This window comes from Silene latifolia, chromosome 6 (assembly GCF_048544455.1).
Source record: "Silene latifolia isolate original U9 population chromosome 6, ASM4854445v1, whole genome shotgun sequence".
NCBI lineage: Eukaryota > Viridiplantae > Streptophyta > Magnoliopsida > Caryophyllales > Caryophyllaceae > Silene > Silene latifolia.
This window is the reverse complement of record NC_133531.1, coordinates 9,351,205-9,367,154: the sequence shown is the minus strand read 5'-3', so window position 1 is coordinate 9,367,154 and position 15,950 is coordinate 9,351,205. Positions and strand designations below refer to the sequence as shown.

The following is a 15,950-nucleotide window of genomic DNA, read 5'->3' as shown; positions in this document are numbered from 1 at the left end:
TTCTAATTTACCTCTCACTCTAAACCCTCCCCATATATTAACCTTTTTTTCAAGAAGGACATTTCCATCACCACCGCTTCAATTCCGCCACCAAATTTAAGAAAACTACGACCAACTAATCAAACTAGTTTACTTTTTTTATAATTTGTAATTAGTTAGTAGATTTAGGTGGTTTAGAACAAAATCGTTATCGTTAGAACGGATTAACGATTATCGATTAACGCGCCCAAAATTTAATCTAAATCGAAACATTGTTTTTCGTCGAAACAAAAAAATTCTTCGTCCATGCGAAAAAAAATCCGTCTGGACGAAAATTTTCTTTGTCCAGACGCTTTTTTGACATATTTTTAAAAAAAAGAAATTAATAGTTTCCGTCTTAGATTAGTTTTTGGTGGGGGATCGATAATCGCTAATCCGTTCTACTCTAATCCGTTCATCAAATCATAAAGTTCAAATGTAAATTAAAATGTAAACATACCTCTTGAACACCGTTACTAACTTGGTCGTTGTTACCGTAATTAATCGATATGATTAAAACCGTTTTAATCGAAAATTACGTAAACTAAATTACGATTTTTCCCGAAAGACCGTCTTTTTTTTTTTGTTTTAGAAAGATTTTAGGGGGAGAGACAAGAGGGGGAATCAACAGGGGACAATGTTGAAAAGACGTGTTAATAGTCAACGATAATTAGTAAAAGTATCGACGATATTTAACACGACCTTTCAATTACCTGTATTTTAAGTTTAGGTCATAGCAATACTAGTTAGACAGTTACTCACTTAGGGTTACAGACCTGGCACGGTCCGAACATGAGACTGCGCTGGGCCAGCTAGTGTCGTGCCAGATTCTTCAGTTAAAGCCCAGCCCACCGAGTAGTGGGCCGAACTGGACCACCTTCGCTTCTTATTTGCCACCCCACCCTCACTATTCATCGGTAAGAATAAGATTTATTGTATACCATAAGAAAATATGGATATATATGTTGATATTGTTTAACCACTGAAATTAGAATAAAATTTTGAACAGGGTCTCCGAAATCTCAAGGATGGCCTTGTTGAGAAGGCTTGGAGTCTTGGCCTTTATGCAAGAATTCATACATTCTGTTGAAAAGCTCAACTTGAGTAGCATCATAATCTAACTTCAATGTGTCTAATACCCATTTTCTCTTATGACTACTAAACTTGTTTTCCATGTTCATGATTCTAACCGGAGACACAAAACTTCTAACATGAGGTGTCAAATACTCTACCCTCCTCGGCTGCTCTTCGACCCCATCCTCGTCAACCTCTAAATCCGTGATCCTGAAGCCAGTACATCCCATATCGTCGACAAATACTTTGGTTTCACCGTCCACGAAACCAAATAAATGGCCATTCTCTAAGGTACCAGCAAGCTCAGCATAATCACACAATGGCGGGATTGAAAAATGATACCGGTTTATCCATAGTCTTTTATTTTGTACATATCCTATCGTGTCACCGATACTGATAAAGTCACTCTTGGCATTTAAACAAGGATCATTATCACCCGTCCAATTAACAAGATCGAGTTTTGAAGGGCCAGGAATAACATGAAATTTTTCGGAAACAAAATCAAAGAAATGTACTAAATCGGACTCCATCCAAAACGGATTCCCTTGACAATTAGTATGCTCACAAAATTTCAAACTGCTAGGAACACTTTGTATTTCCCTCCAAATGTTGGAACCAAGTGTGCAAACCTCAGCCACGGTTTCATCCTTCTTTTCTAACTCACCCACCTTAAGGATCTTATATTCTTTGATGGATGGTGAATAACTAAAGATGAAATTTCTAAAGTGAGATCTTGTATATTTGGAATCACGAGGAATTTGAACTTCCTCTCCTATATCAGGATTGAAAATACGAAAGCAACACGAATAACTGGAATAGGCACACATCAAACCTCCATTTGATTGAAATCTAGCCCATCTTTCTTTTTCATAGCAATCGAATAAGTATTCAAATATCTTAGAGGTACTAAGCTGACCCCCTGATTGTTCCACAAAATAGCATGACTTTTTCTCTGGCCAATATTTGAGGTGTCTTGTAAAAAGGTAGCCAGGTGATTTCTCAAGTGCACGACTTAAATGTAAATCTATAAACTTAGGGTCTGTTAGAAGGTTGTACCAAAACTTACTGGAGTACCTCAGTTGTATGATTGAGTTGAACGGTAGTGTTGGTGATTTAAGTGTCATCGTGCCGTTTAAGTATAATTGGATATCGTGGTAGAATCATACGGAAACTCGTAACGTTACAATATGAATCGGGAGTGTGGAGTACACGTTCATATATAAACAATTATTGAGTTAACGGGATGTACGGAAGAAGCGGAAAAAGAAATAAATGGTTATAGAATTGGTCAATGCACCAATTAATGAACAAATGGTTGAATTCAATGAATGTTTATTAAATTCAATGAATGTTTATTAAATTCAATGAATGTTTATTTAATTCAATGAATGTTTATTTAATTCAATGAATCTTTCGAAAATGTCAAACAGTGGCAATTCGAAATATGAGCATTTATTTAATTCAATGAATGTTTTCAGCACCAAAAGTTGTCGGTCTTGAATAGGTACGTGCCTTTTCATAGATACTCCGTATCATGTATATTGCCCCTTATAAATATAAGGAGTTTGTGAAAGAAAAATATATACAACAAAAATTTCAGATTTCTACTCTCTACAAATCAAACAAAAACATTAAAGTTCTTCTTTGTTTTTAGCCTAAAAATCAAAGGGACTTTGTAGTTTTATCCTACGATTGATTTCGCGGTCTCCCTAAGGCAAGTAAGGGGCGAAATACTTTCTAAGGAGAGCAGTCACTTGCGACTCTACAATTATCCAAGCACTAATTTCTTTCATACACAAAACTATTATTTCATACATTATTATCCGACCGTCTCAATCTAACATTCTTAGAAAGTATTTGTGAAAATAGTGTGTGTATGCCATGGATGATATGAAGGGAAAAAGCAAGTTTGAATTACTAGAGAAATTTGAAGGAATTGATTTTCGTAGATGGCGAGAAAAGATGCACTTCAAACTTTCCCATCTAAAGGTAGCATATGTAATTACTACTCCGTGTCCTCCGGAACCGGAAGATGATCGAGCTATCGATGCACTCCGTAGGAAGGCAAAATGGGAAAATGACGATTATATATGTCGAGGACATATATTGAATGGGATGTCAAACGCTCTTTTTGATATGTATCAACATGTTGAATCTTCTACTCTACTTTGGGATCAATTGGAAAAAAGGTATATGGATGAAGATGCCACAAGTAGCAAGTTTTTGGTAAGTCGTTTTATGAATTATAAGATGACTGATTCCCGTTCCGTGTCGGAACAATTTAATGAATTAATTCATATAATTAATCGATTTTCTCAATATGATATGCCTATGAATGAGAATATGTCGTTGTCTAGTATTATTGAGAAATTGCCACCGACATGGAAAAATTTTAAACATGAATTGAAACACAAAAAGGAAGTCATGACTTTGGGTGAACTTGGACGAAGTCTCCAAGTCGAGGAAGGCCTTAGGGCTGAAGAAAATGAAAAATCTGCCGGAAAGGTAGATGCTAAGGGTTCCTCCATTAATATGGTGGAACAAGGGGAAAGTTCTAAATGGAAGGACAGGGACAAAGGCAAAGGCAAGAAACGACCTTATAATGATACTAATAATGAACCGAACAAGAAACCAAAAAGTGCTTGTTGGATATGCGGTAAAACCGGACACTTTAAGGCGGATTGCCGAGTAAGGAAGAAGAAAATGAAAACTTCGGGGAAAAGCACCGGACAAGGGTCTAAGGACCATGGTGCTTCTACTAGCCAAGGTAATATTTTAACTTGTATTAAAAATAATTCTAGTAAGAATTATGTTACATCTATTGATGAGGCAAATTATGTCAAGGATGATGAAATAATTTGGTGGATTGATTCGGGTGCAACAAGACATGTTTGCAAAAATCGTTCTTGGTTCAAAAATTTTGTACCGGTAGAAGACGGTTCCATTCTTCACATGGGCAACGAATCAACCGCAAAAATACAAGGCTGTGGAAATATTACTTTAGTATTTAGTTCCGGAAAATCCGTAGTATTAAAAGATGTATTATATGTACCCGATATAAGGAAAAACTTAGTATCGGGAGGATTATTAAATAAATCCGGTTATAAACAAGTCATAGAATCGGATAAGTATGTATTATCAAAATCCGGAATATTTATAGGTTTCGGTTATTATTGTAATGGTATGTTTATGTTAAATATAAATAAAATAGATGATTGTGTGTATATGGTTTCTACATCTACATCTCCGTCTAATTTGTGGCATGCAAGGCTTGGACATGTTCATTATAAGCGACTTCTTCTTATGTCTAAACATGACTTAATTCCACCATTTGATTTACAAACTCGTAAATGTGATACATGTATGCTTACTAAAATTACTAGACAACCTTTTAAAAACATCATAAGTACATCACAAATGCTAGATTTAATACATAGTGATTTATGTGACTTGCATTCTACTCCATCTTTAGGAAATAAAAGGTATTTGGGAACTTTTATCGATGATTATTCCCGGTTTTGTTATGTCTATTTAATGCATACTAAAGATGAGGCTCTTGATAAATTTATCACTTATAAAAATGAAGTAGAATTGCAAAAATCTAGCAAGATTAAAAGACTTCGAACCGATCGAGGTGGTGAGTACTTGGATCCTAAGTACTTTGCAAATTGTGGAATTATACATGAAATTACTCCTCCATACACACCACAATTAAATGGTGTAGCGGAAAGGAAAAATCGAACTCTAAAAGAGATGATGAATTCCATGCTATCATACTCGGGTTTGAGTGAAGGTTTTTGGGGTGAAGCCGTGTTAACCGCATGTTATCTATTAAATAGAGTGCCAAACAAGCGGAATGACATAACCCCATATGAACTTTGGTACAAAAAGAAACCGAATCTAAGTTATCTTAGGGTTTGGGGATGTCGGGCCGTTGTAAGACTACCCGATCCTAAAAGGAAAACTTTGGGAGAAAAAGGAATAGATTGTATATTCATTGGTTATGCTATGCATTCAAAAGCATATAGATTCTATGTAATAGAACCTAATAATTCAATTGCGATTCATTCCGTGATTGAATCAAGGGATGCAATTTTCGATGAAGAAAGATTTACATCGATGAAAAGGCCTAAAGACTTAGTGCCAAATTTTAATAATAATACTAACAACTTGTCACAAAGTTCGGTCAACCCCTCCCAAGTGGTCGAGCTTCGGAGAAGTAAAAGAGCTAGAAAAGCAAAAGACTTCGGTCCGGACTTCCAAACTTATTTAGTGGAAGGGTCTAGGAATGAACTAGGACTTCAATATGCTTATTGTTACAACATAGATGAAGATCCTAAGACATTTAAAGAGGCAATGACATCACAAGATGTTGCTTTTTGGAAAGAAGCCATCAATGATGAAATGGATTCCATAATGGGAAACAATACATGGGTTCTTTCTGATTTACCAAAAGGATGTAAACCCTTAGGTTGTAGATGGATCTTTAAGAAAAAGATGCATGTTGATGGCTCCATCGACAAGTTCAAAGCTCGATTAGTTATTCAAGGCTTTAGACAAAAAGAAGGAATAGACTATTTCGATACTTATGCACCGGTTGCTAGAATTTCTACTATAAGGTTATTAATAGCAATTGCTTCCATACATAATTTGGTAATACATCAAATGGATGTGAAAACAGCGTTTTTACATGGTGAATTGGAAGAAGAAATTTACATGAAACAACCGGAAGGTTTTATTATGCCCGGACAAGAGCATAAGGTTTGCAAGTTAGTGAAGTCCTTATACGGACTTAAACAAGCACCAAAGCAATGGCATCATAAATTTGATGAAGTTGTCTTATCTAATGGTTATAAACTTAATCAATCGGACAAATGTGTATATAGCAAATTTGATAACTCCGGTAATGGTGTCATCATTTGTTTATATGTTGATGATATGTTAATTTTTGGTACGGATCAAAAGCAAGTTGATCTTACTAAGGCATTTTTATCATCAAGTTTTGCTATGAAGGACATGGGCATAGCGGATGTGATTCTCGGAATTAAGATTAAAAGAACTAATCTTGGCATATCCTTGTCACAATCTCATTACATTGAGAAAGTACTTAAAAAGTTTAATTGTGAGAATAGCAGTGCTACTTATTCACCAATGGAGGCAAACATAAAATTAATGCCTAATACGGGATTACCATTGTCGCAATTGAAGTATTCTCAAGTCATAGGATGTTTAATGTATGCTATGACAAGTACTCGACCGGATATTGCATATGCAGTTGGAAGGTTAAGTAGATACACAAGTAATCCAAGTAGTCATCATTGGAGCGCGGTAATGCGTGTTTTAAAGTATCTTAAGAGTACAAAAGAATTTGCATTAACCTATAGTGGGAATCCTTCGGTGTTAGAAGGCTACTCGGATGCAAGTTGGATTACCAATATTGAAGATCATTCTTCAACTAGTGGTTGGGTCTTTTGCTTGGGGAGGTGCCATTTCTTGGGCTTCCAAGAAGCAAACATGTATCACGACATCCACTATGGAGTCAGAATTTGTAGCCTTGGCAGCAGCCGGAAAAGAGGCGGAATGGCTTAAGAATTTGGTATATGAAATACCTCTATGGCCCAAACCGATATCTCCAATATCAATCCATTGTGATAGTGCAGCAACTTTGGCTAAAGCTTATAGTCAAATATATAATGGGAAATCGAGGCATCTCGGAGTAAGACATAGCGTTGTACGAGAATTAATTTCCAATGGAGTTATTTCGGTAGACTTTGTAAGATCTCAACAAAATCTTGCGGATCATTTAACTAAAAGTTTGGCAAAATATTTAGTTGAAAGATCGGTTCTAGGGATGGGTTTGAAGTCCATTAAACCTTAAGTATTGGGATACCCAATTCCCCTCTAATACAATGTTAGAGGTAGAATTCAATGTGGAAGGCCTTTTATTTAAGATTGAAGTACATCGAAGTTTTGTCCCGAAAGGTATGTACTTGGACCTGCTGTGGGTTAAGGATGAAGTGTTATCTTCTTAATGAATTCTTTGGAAAAATGTACTTGCAGGTGCATGATAAAAGAATTCACCTATGTGAGACGTGAAGTATAGCCGACTTCGGAAGCTTTTGGACTCAAGCTTTTATACGCTCATGAGAGGATTAGGATACTAGGCTTGTAATAAGTATCAGTATATAACTTTATTGTTTAAATGGAATTTGTGTGTATTTTGCCTTCATGTATTCAAAATGTTCAAGGGTTCAATCCTTAGAGACACCCTTTTTACTAGAGTATATGGAACGTGCATTTTACTATGTGAAAATTCAATCTTCGTGACATTTTCATTTATGCGCAAATTTGATGATTGGTAGGTATTAAAACGAATCAAGGATTACACTTAAATGGGGGAGGAATGTTGGTGATTTAAGTGTCATCGTGCCGTTTAAGTATAATTGGATATCGTGGTAGAATCATACGGAAACTCGTAACGTTACAATATGAATCGGGAGTGTGGAGTACACGTTCATATATAAACAATTATTGAGTTAACGGGATGTACGGAAGAAGCGGAAAAAGAAATAAATGGTTATAGAATTGGTCAATGCACCAATTAATGAACAAATGGTTGAATTCAATGAATGTTTATTAAATTCAATGAATGTTTATTAAATTCAATGAATGTTTATTAAATTCAATGAATGTTTATTTAATTCAATGAATGTTTATTTAATTTAATGAATCTTTCGAAAATGTCAAACAGTGGCAATTCGAAATATGAGCATTTATTTAATTCATTGAATGTTTTCCGCACCAAAAGTTGTCGGTCTTGAATAGGTACGTGCCTTTTCATAGATACTCCGTATCATGTATATTGCCCCTTATAAATATAAGGAGTTTGTGAAAGGAAAAGATATACAACAAAAATTTCAGATTTCTACTCTCTACAAATCAAACAAAAACATTAAAGTTCTTCTTTGTTTTTAGCCTAAAAATCAAAGGGACTTTGTAGTTTTATCCTACGATTGATTTCGCGGTCTCCCTAAGGCAAGTAAGGGGCGAAATACTTTCTAAGGAGAGCAGCACTTGCGACTCTACAATTATCCAAGCACTAATTTCTTTCATACACAAAATTATTATTTCATACATTATTATCCGACCGTCTCAATCTAACATTCTTAGAAAGTATTTGTGAAAATAGTGTGTGTATGCCATGGATGATATGAAGGGAAAAAGCAAGTTTGAATTACTAGAGAAATTTGAAGGAATTGATTTTCGTAGATGGCAGAAAAAGATGCACTTCAAACTTTCCCATCTAAAGGTAGCATATGTAATTACTACTCCGTGTCCTCCGGAACCGGAAGATGATCGAGCTATCGATGCACTCCGTAGGAAGGCAAAATGGGAAAATGACGATTATATATGTCGAGGACATATATTGAATGGGATGTCAAACGCTCTTTTTGATATGTATCAACATGTTGAATCTTCTACTCTACTTTGGGATCAATTGGAAAAAAGGTATATGGATGAAGATGCCACAAGTAGCAAGTTTTTGGTAAGTCGTTTTATGAATTATAAGATGACTGATTCCCGTTCCGTGTCGGAACAATTTAATGAATTAATTCATATAATTAATCGATTTTCTCAATATGATATGCCTATGAATGAGAATATGTCGTTGTCTAGTATTATTGAGAAATTGCCACCGACATGGAAAAATTTTAAACATGAATTGAAACACAAAAAGGAAGTCATGACTTTGGGTGAACTTGGACGAAGTCTCCAAGTCGAGGAAGGCCTTAGGGTCAGAAAATGAAAAATCTGCCGGAAAGGTAGATGCTAAGGGTTCCTCCATTAATATGGTGGAACAAGGGGAAAGTTCTAAATGGAAGGACAGGGACAAAGGCAAAGGCAAGAAACGACCTTATAATGATACTAATAATGAACCGAACAAGAAACCAAAAAGTGCTTGTTGGATATGCGGTAAAACCGGACACTTTAAGGCGGATTGCCGAGTAAGGAAGAAGAAAATGAAAACTTCGGGGAAAAGCACCGGACAAGGGTCTAAGGACCATGGTGCTTCTACTAGCCAAGGTAATATTTTAACTTGTATTAAAAATAATTCTAGTAAGAATTATGTTACATCTATTGATGAGGCAAATTATGTCAAGGATGATGAAATAATTTGGTGGATTGATTCGGGTGCAACAAGACATGTTTGCAAAAATCGTTCTTGGTTCAAAAATTTTGTACCGGTAGAAGACGGTTCCATTCTTCACATGGGCAACGAATCAACCGCAAAAATACAAGGTCAGGAAATATTACTTTAGTATTTAGTTCCGGAAAATCCGTAGTATTAAAAGATGTATTATATGTACCCGATATAAGGAAAAACTTAGTATCGGGAGGATTATTAAATAAATCCGGTTATAAACAAGTCATAGAATCGGATAAGTATGTATTATCAAAATCCGGAATATTTATAGGTTTCGGTTATTATTGTAATGGTATGTTTATGTTAAATATAAATAAAATAGATGATTGTGTGTATATGGTTTCTACATCTACATCTCCGTCTAATTTGTGGCATGCAAGGCTTGGACATGTTCATTATAAGCGACTTCTTCTTATGTCTAAACATGACTTAATTCCACCATTTGATTTACAAACTCGTAAATGTGATACATGTATGCTTACTAAAATTACTAGACAACCTTTTAAAAACATCATAAGTACATCACAAATGCTAGATTTAATACATAGTGATTTATGTGACTTGCATTCTACTCCATCTTTAGGAAATAAAAGGTATTTGGGAACTTTTATCGATGATTATTCCCGGTTTTGTTATGTCTATTTAATGCATACTAAAGATGAGGCTCTTGATAAATTTATCACTTATAAAAATGAAGTAGAATTGCAAAAATCTAGCAAGATTAAAAGACTTCGAACCGATCGAGGTGGTGAGTACTTGGATCCTAAGTACTTTGCAAATTGTGGAATTATACATGAAATTACTCCTCCATACACACCACAATTAAATGGTGTAGCGGAAAGGAAAAATCGAACTCTAAAAGAGATGATGAATTCCATGCTATCATACTCGGGTTTGAGTGAAGGTTTTTGGGGTGAAGCCGTGTTAACCGCATGTTATCTATTAAATAGAGTGCCAAACAAGCGGAATGACATAACCCCATATGAACTTTGGTACAAAAAGAAACCGAATCTAAGTTATCTTAGGGTTTGGGGATGTCGGGCCGTTGTAAGACTACCCGATCCTAAAAGGAAAACTTTGGGAGAAAAAGGAATAGATTGTATATTCATTGGTTATGCTATGCATTCAAAAGCATATAGATTCTATGTAATAGAACCTAATAATTCAATTGCGATTCATTCCGTGATTGAATCAAGGGATGCAATTTTCGATGAAGAAAGATTTACATCGATGAAAAGGCCTAAAGACTTAGTGCCAAATTTTAATAATAATACTAACAACTTGTCACAAAGTTCGGTCAACCCCTCCCAAGTGGTCGAGCTTCGGAGAAGTAAAAGAGCTAGAAAAGCAAAAGACTTCGGTCCGGACTTCCAAACTTATTTAGTGGAAGGGTCTAGGAATGAACTAGGACTTCAATATGCTTATTGTTACAACATAGATGAAGATCCTAAGACATTTAAAGAGGCAATGACATCACAAGATGTTGCTTTTTGGAAAGAAGCCATCAATGATGAAATGGATTCCATAATGGGAAACAATACATGGGTTCTTTCTGATTTACCAAAAGGATGTAAACCCTTAGGTTGTAGATGGATCTTTAAGAAAAAGATGCATGTTGATGGCTCCATCGACAAGTTCAAAGCTCGATTAGTTATTCAAGGCTTTAGACAAAAAGAAGGAATAGACTATTTCGATACTTATGCACCGGTTGCTAGAATTTCTACTATAAGGTTATTAATAGCAATTGCTTCCATACATAATTTGGTAATACATCAAATGGATGTGAAAACAGCGTTTTTACATGGTGAATTGGAAGAAGAAATTTACATGAAACAACCGGAAGGTTTTATTATGCCCGGACAAGAGCATAAGGTTTGCAAGTTAGTGAAGTCCTTATACGGACTTAAACAAGCACCAAAGCAATGGCATCATAAATTTGATGAAGTTGTCTTATCTAATGGTTATAAACTTAATCAATCGGACAAATGTGTATATAGCAAATTTGATAACTCCGGTAATGGTGTCATCATTTGTTTATATGTTGATGATATGTTAATTTTTGGTACGGATCAAAAGCAAGTTGATCTTACTAAGGCATTTTTATCATCAAGTTTTGCTATGAAAGACATGGGCATAGCGGATGTGATTCTCGGAATTAAGATTAAAAGAACTAATCTTGGCATATCCTTGTCACAATCTCATTACATTGAGAAAGTACTTAAAAAGTTTAATTGTGAGAATAGCAGTGCTACTTATTCACCAATGGAGGCAAACATAAAATTAATGCCTAATACGGGATTACCATTGTCGCAATTGAAGTATTCTCAAGTCATAGGATGTTTAATGTATGCTATGACAAGTACTCGACCGGATATTGCATATGCAGTTGGAAGGTTAAGTAGATACACAAGTAATCCAAGTAGTCATCATTGGAGCGCGGTAATGCGTGTTTTAAAGTATCTTAAGAGTACAAAAGAATTTGCATTAACCTATAGTGGGAATCCTTCGGTGTTAGAAGGCTACTCGGATGCAAGTTGGATTACCAATATTGAAGATCATTCTTCAACTAGTGGTTGGGTCTTTTTGCTTGGGGGAGGTGCCATTTCTTGGGCTTCCAAGAAGCAAACATGTATCACGACATCCACTATGGAGTCGAATTTGTAGCCTTGGCAAGGAAAAAAAGAGGCGGAATGGCTTAAGAATTTGGTATATGAAATACCTCTATGGCCCAAACCGATATCTCCAATATCAATCCATTGTGATAGTGCAGCAACTTTGGCTAAAGCTTATAGTCAAATATATAATGGGAAATCGAGGCATCTCGGAGTAAGACATAGCGTTGTACGAGAATTAATTTCCAATGGAGTTATTTCGGTAGACTTTGTAAGATCTCAACAAAATCTTGCGGATCATTTAACTAAAAGTTTGGCAAAACATTTAGTTGAAAGATCGGTTCTAGGGATGGGTTTGAAGTCCATTAAACCTTAAGTATTGGGATACCCAATTCCCCTCTAATACAATGTTAGAGGTAGAATTCAATGTGGAAGGCCTTTTATTTAAGATTGAAGTACATCGAAGTTTTGTCCCGAAAGGTATGTACTTGGACCTGCTGTGGGTTAAGGATGAAGTGTTATCTTCTTAATGAATTCTTTGGAAAAATGTACTTGCAGGTACATGATAAAAGAATTCACCTATGTGAGACGTGAAGTATAGCCGACTTCGGGAGCTTTTGGACTCAAGCTTTTATACGCTCATGAGAGGATTAGGATACTAGGCTTGTAATAAGTATCAGTATATAACTTTATTGTTTAAATGGAATTTGTGTGTATTTTGCCTTCATGTATTCAAAATGTTCAAGGGTTCAATCCTTAGAGACACCCTTTTTACTAGAGTATATGGAACGTGCATTTTACTATGTGAAAATTCAATCTTCGTGACATTTTCATTTATGCGCAAATTTGATGATTGGTAGGTATTAAAACGAATCAAGGATTACACTTAAATGGGGGAGGAATGTTGGTGATTTAAGTGTCATCGTGCCGTTTAAGTATAATTGGATATCGTGGTAGAATCATACGGAAACTCGTAACGTTACAATATGAATCGGGAGTGTGGAGTACACGTTCATATATAAACAATTATTGAGTTAACGGGATGTACGGAAGAAGCGGAAAAAGAAATAAATGGTTATAGAATTGGTCAATGCACCAATTAATGAACAAATGGTTGAATTCAATGAATGTTTATTAAATTCAATGAATGTTTATTAAATTCAATGAATGTTTATTAAATTCAATGAATGTTTATTTAATTCAATGAATGTTTATTTAATTTAATGAATCTTTCGAAAATGTCAAACAAAGGCAATTCGAAATATGAGCATTTATTTAATTCATTGAATGTTTTCCGCACCAAAAGTTGTCGGTCTTGAATAGGTACGTGCCTTTTCATAGATACTCCGTATCATGTATATTGCCCCTTATAAATATAAGGAGTTTGTGAAAGGAAAAGATATACAACAAAAATTTCAGATTTCTACTCTCTACAAATCAAACAAAAACATTAAAGTTCTTCTTTGTTTTTAGCCTAAAAATCAAAGGGACTTTGTAGTTTTATCCTACGATTGATTTCGCGGTCTCCCTAAGGCAAGTAAGGGGCGAAATACTTTCTAAGGAGAGCAGCACTTGCGACTCTACAATTATCCAAGCACTAATTTCTTTCATACACAAAATTATTATTTCATACATTATTATCCGACCGTCTCAATCTAACATTCTTAGAAAGTATTTGTGAAAATAGTGTGTGTATGCCATGGATGATATGAAGGGAAAAAGCAAGTTTGAATTACTAGAGAAATTTGAAGGAATTGATTTTCGTAGATGGCAGAAAAAGATGCACTTCAAACTTTCCCATCTAAAGGTAGCATATGTAATTACTACTCCGTGTCCTCCGGAACCGGAAGATGATCAGGCTATCGATGCACTCCGTAGGAAGGCAAAATGGGAAAATGACGATTATATATGTCGAGGACATATATTGAATGGGATGTCAAACGCTCTTTTTGATATGTATCAACATGTTGAATCTTCTACTCTACTTTGGGATCAATTGGAAAAAAGGTATATGGATGAAGATGCCACAAGTAGCAAGTTTTTGGTAAGTCGTTTTATGAATTATAAGATGACTGATTCCCGTTCCGTGTCGGAACAATTTAATGAATTAATTCATATAATTAATCGATTTTCTCAATATGATATGCCTATGAATGAGAATATGTCAGTGTCTAGTATTATTGAGAAATTGCCACCGACATGGAAAAATTTTAAACATGAATTGAAACACAAAAAGGAAGTCATGACTTTGGGTGAACTTGGACGAAGTCTCCAAGTCGAGGAAGGCCTTAGGGCTGAAGAAAATGAAAAATCTGCCGGAAAGGTAGATGCTAAGGGTTCCTCCATTAATATGGTGGAACAAGGGGAAAGTTCTAAATGGAAGGACAGGGACAAAGGCAAAGGCAAGAAACGACCTTATAATGATACTAATAATGAACCGAACAAGAAACCAAAAAGTGCTTGTTGGATATGCGGTAAAACCGGACACTTTAAGGCGGATTGCCGAGTAAGGAAGAAGAAAATGAAAACTTCGGGGAAAAGCACCGGACAAGGGTCTAAGGACCATGGTGCTTCTACTAGCCAAGGTAATATTTTAACTTGTATTAAAAATAATTCTAGTAAGAATTATGTTACATCTATTGATGAGGCAAATTATGTCAAGGATGATGAAATAATTTGGTGGATTGATTCGGGTGCAACAAGACATGTTTGCAAAAATCGTTCTTGGTTCAAAAATTTTGTACCGGTAGAAGACGGTTCCATTCTTCACATGGGCAACGAATCAACCGCAAAAATACAAGGTCGTGGAAATATTACTTTAGTATTTAGTTCCGGAAAATCCGTAGTATTAAAAGATGTATTATATGTACCCGATATAAGGAAAAACTTAGTATCGGGAGGATTATTAAATAAATCCGGTTATAAACAAGTCATAGAATCGGATAAGTATGTATTATCAAAATCCGGAATATTTATAGGTTTCGGTTATTATTGTAATGGTATGTTTATGTTAAATATAAATAAAATAGATGATTGTGTGTATATGGTTTCTACATCTACATCTCCGTCTAATTTGTGGCATGCAAGGCTTGGACATGTTCATTATAAGCGACTTCTTCTTATGTCTAAACATGACTTAATTCCACCATTTGATTTACAAACTCGTAAATGTGATACATGTATGCTTACTAAAATTACTAGACAACCTTTTAAAAACATCATAAGTACATCACAAATGCTAGATTTAATACATAGTGATTTATGTGACTTGCATTCTACTCCATCTTTAGGAAATAAAAGGTATTTGGGAACTTTTATCGATGATTATTCCCGGTTTTGTTATGTCTATTTAATGCATACTAAAGATGAGGCTCTTGATAAATTTATCACTTATAAAAATGAAGTAGAATTGCAAAAATCTAGCAAGATTAAAAGACTTCGAACCGATCGAGGTGGTGAGTACTTGGATCCTAAGTACTTTGCAAATTGTGGAATTATACATGAAATTACTCCTCCATACACACCACAATTAAATGGTGTAGCGGAAAGGAAAAATCGAACTCTAAAAGAGATGATGAATTCCATGCTATCATACTCGGGTTTGAGTGAAGGTTTTTGGGGTGAAGCCGTGTTAACCGCATGTTATCTATTAAATAGAGTGCCAAACAAGCGGAATGACATAACCCCATATGAACTTTGGTACAAAAAGAAACCGAATCTAAGTTATCTTAGGGTTTGGGGATGTCGGGCCGTTGTAAGACTACCCGATCCTAAAAGGAAAACTTTGGGAGAAAAAGGAATAGATTGTATATTCATTGGTTATGCTATGCATTCAAAAGCATATAGATTCTATGTAATAGAACCTAATAATTCAATTGCGATTCATTCCGTGATTGAATCAAGGGATGCAATTTTCGATGAAGAAAGATTTACATCGATGAAAAGGCCTAAAGACTTAGTGCCAAATTTTAATAATAATACTAACAACTTGTCACAAAGTTCGGTCAACCCCTCCCAAGTGGTCGAGCTTCGGAGAAGTA

General features: G+C 35.2%; 2 protein-coding genes and 1 long non-coding RNA gene across 3 annotated transcripts; 2 read left to right on the top strand and 1 right to left on the bottom strand.

Annotated features, from left to right (window-relative positions):
* Positions 1-1,040: 1,040 nt before the first annotated feature.
* On the bottom strand, positions 1,041-2,216 carry LOC141587494 (putative F-box protein At3g17490). Its single transcript, XM_074408976.1, has one exon. It carries the CDS (start codon positions 2,214-2,216, stop codon positions 1,041-1,043), a length of 1,176 nt encoding a protein of 391 aa, XP_074265077.1.
* Positions 2,217-3,462: 1,246 nt separating this feature from the next.
* Positions 3,463-4,327, top strand: LOC141658560 (uncharacterized). Its single transcript, XR_012549298.1, has 2 exons — positions 3,463-3,859; positions 3,937-4,327. It is a non-coding gene; the product is annotated as an uncharacterized LOC141658560 (long non-coding RNA).
* An 8,984-nt stretch (positions 4,328-13,311) lies between these two features.
* Positions 13,312-14,963, top strand: LOC141658559 (uncharacterized). The gene is made up of 2 exons (XM_074465489.1): positions 13,312-14,495; positions 14,573-14,963. The coding sequence occupies exons 1-2, from the start codon at positions 13,610-13,612 to the stop codon at positions 14,575-14,577; spliced, it is 891 nt and encodes a 296-aa protein (XP_074321590.1). The 5' UTR covers positions 13,312-13,609; the 3' UTR covers positions 14,578-14,963.
* Positions 14,964-15,950: the final 987 nt, after the last annotated feature.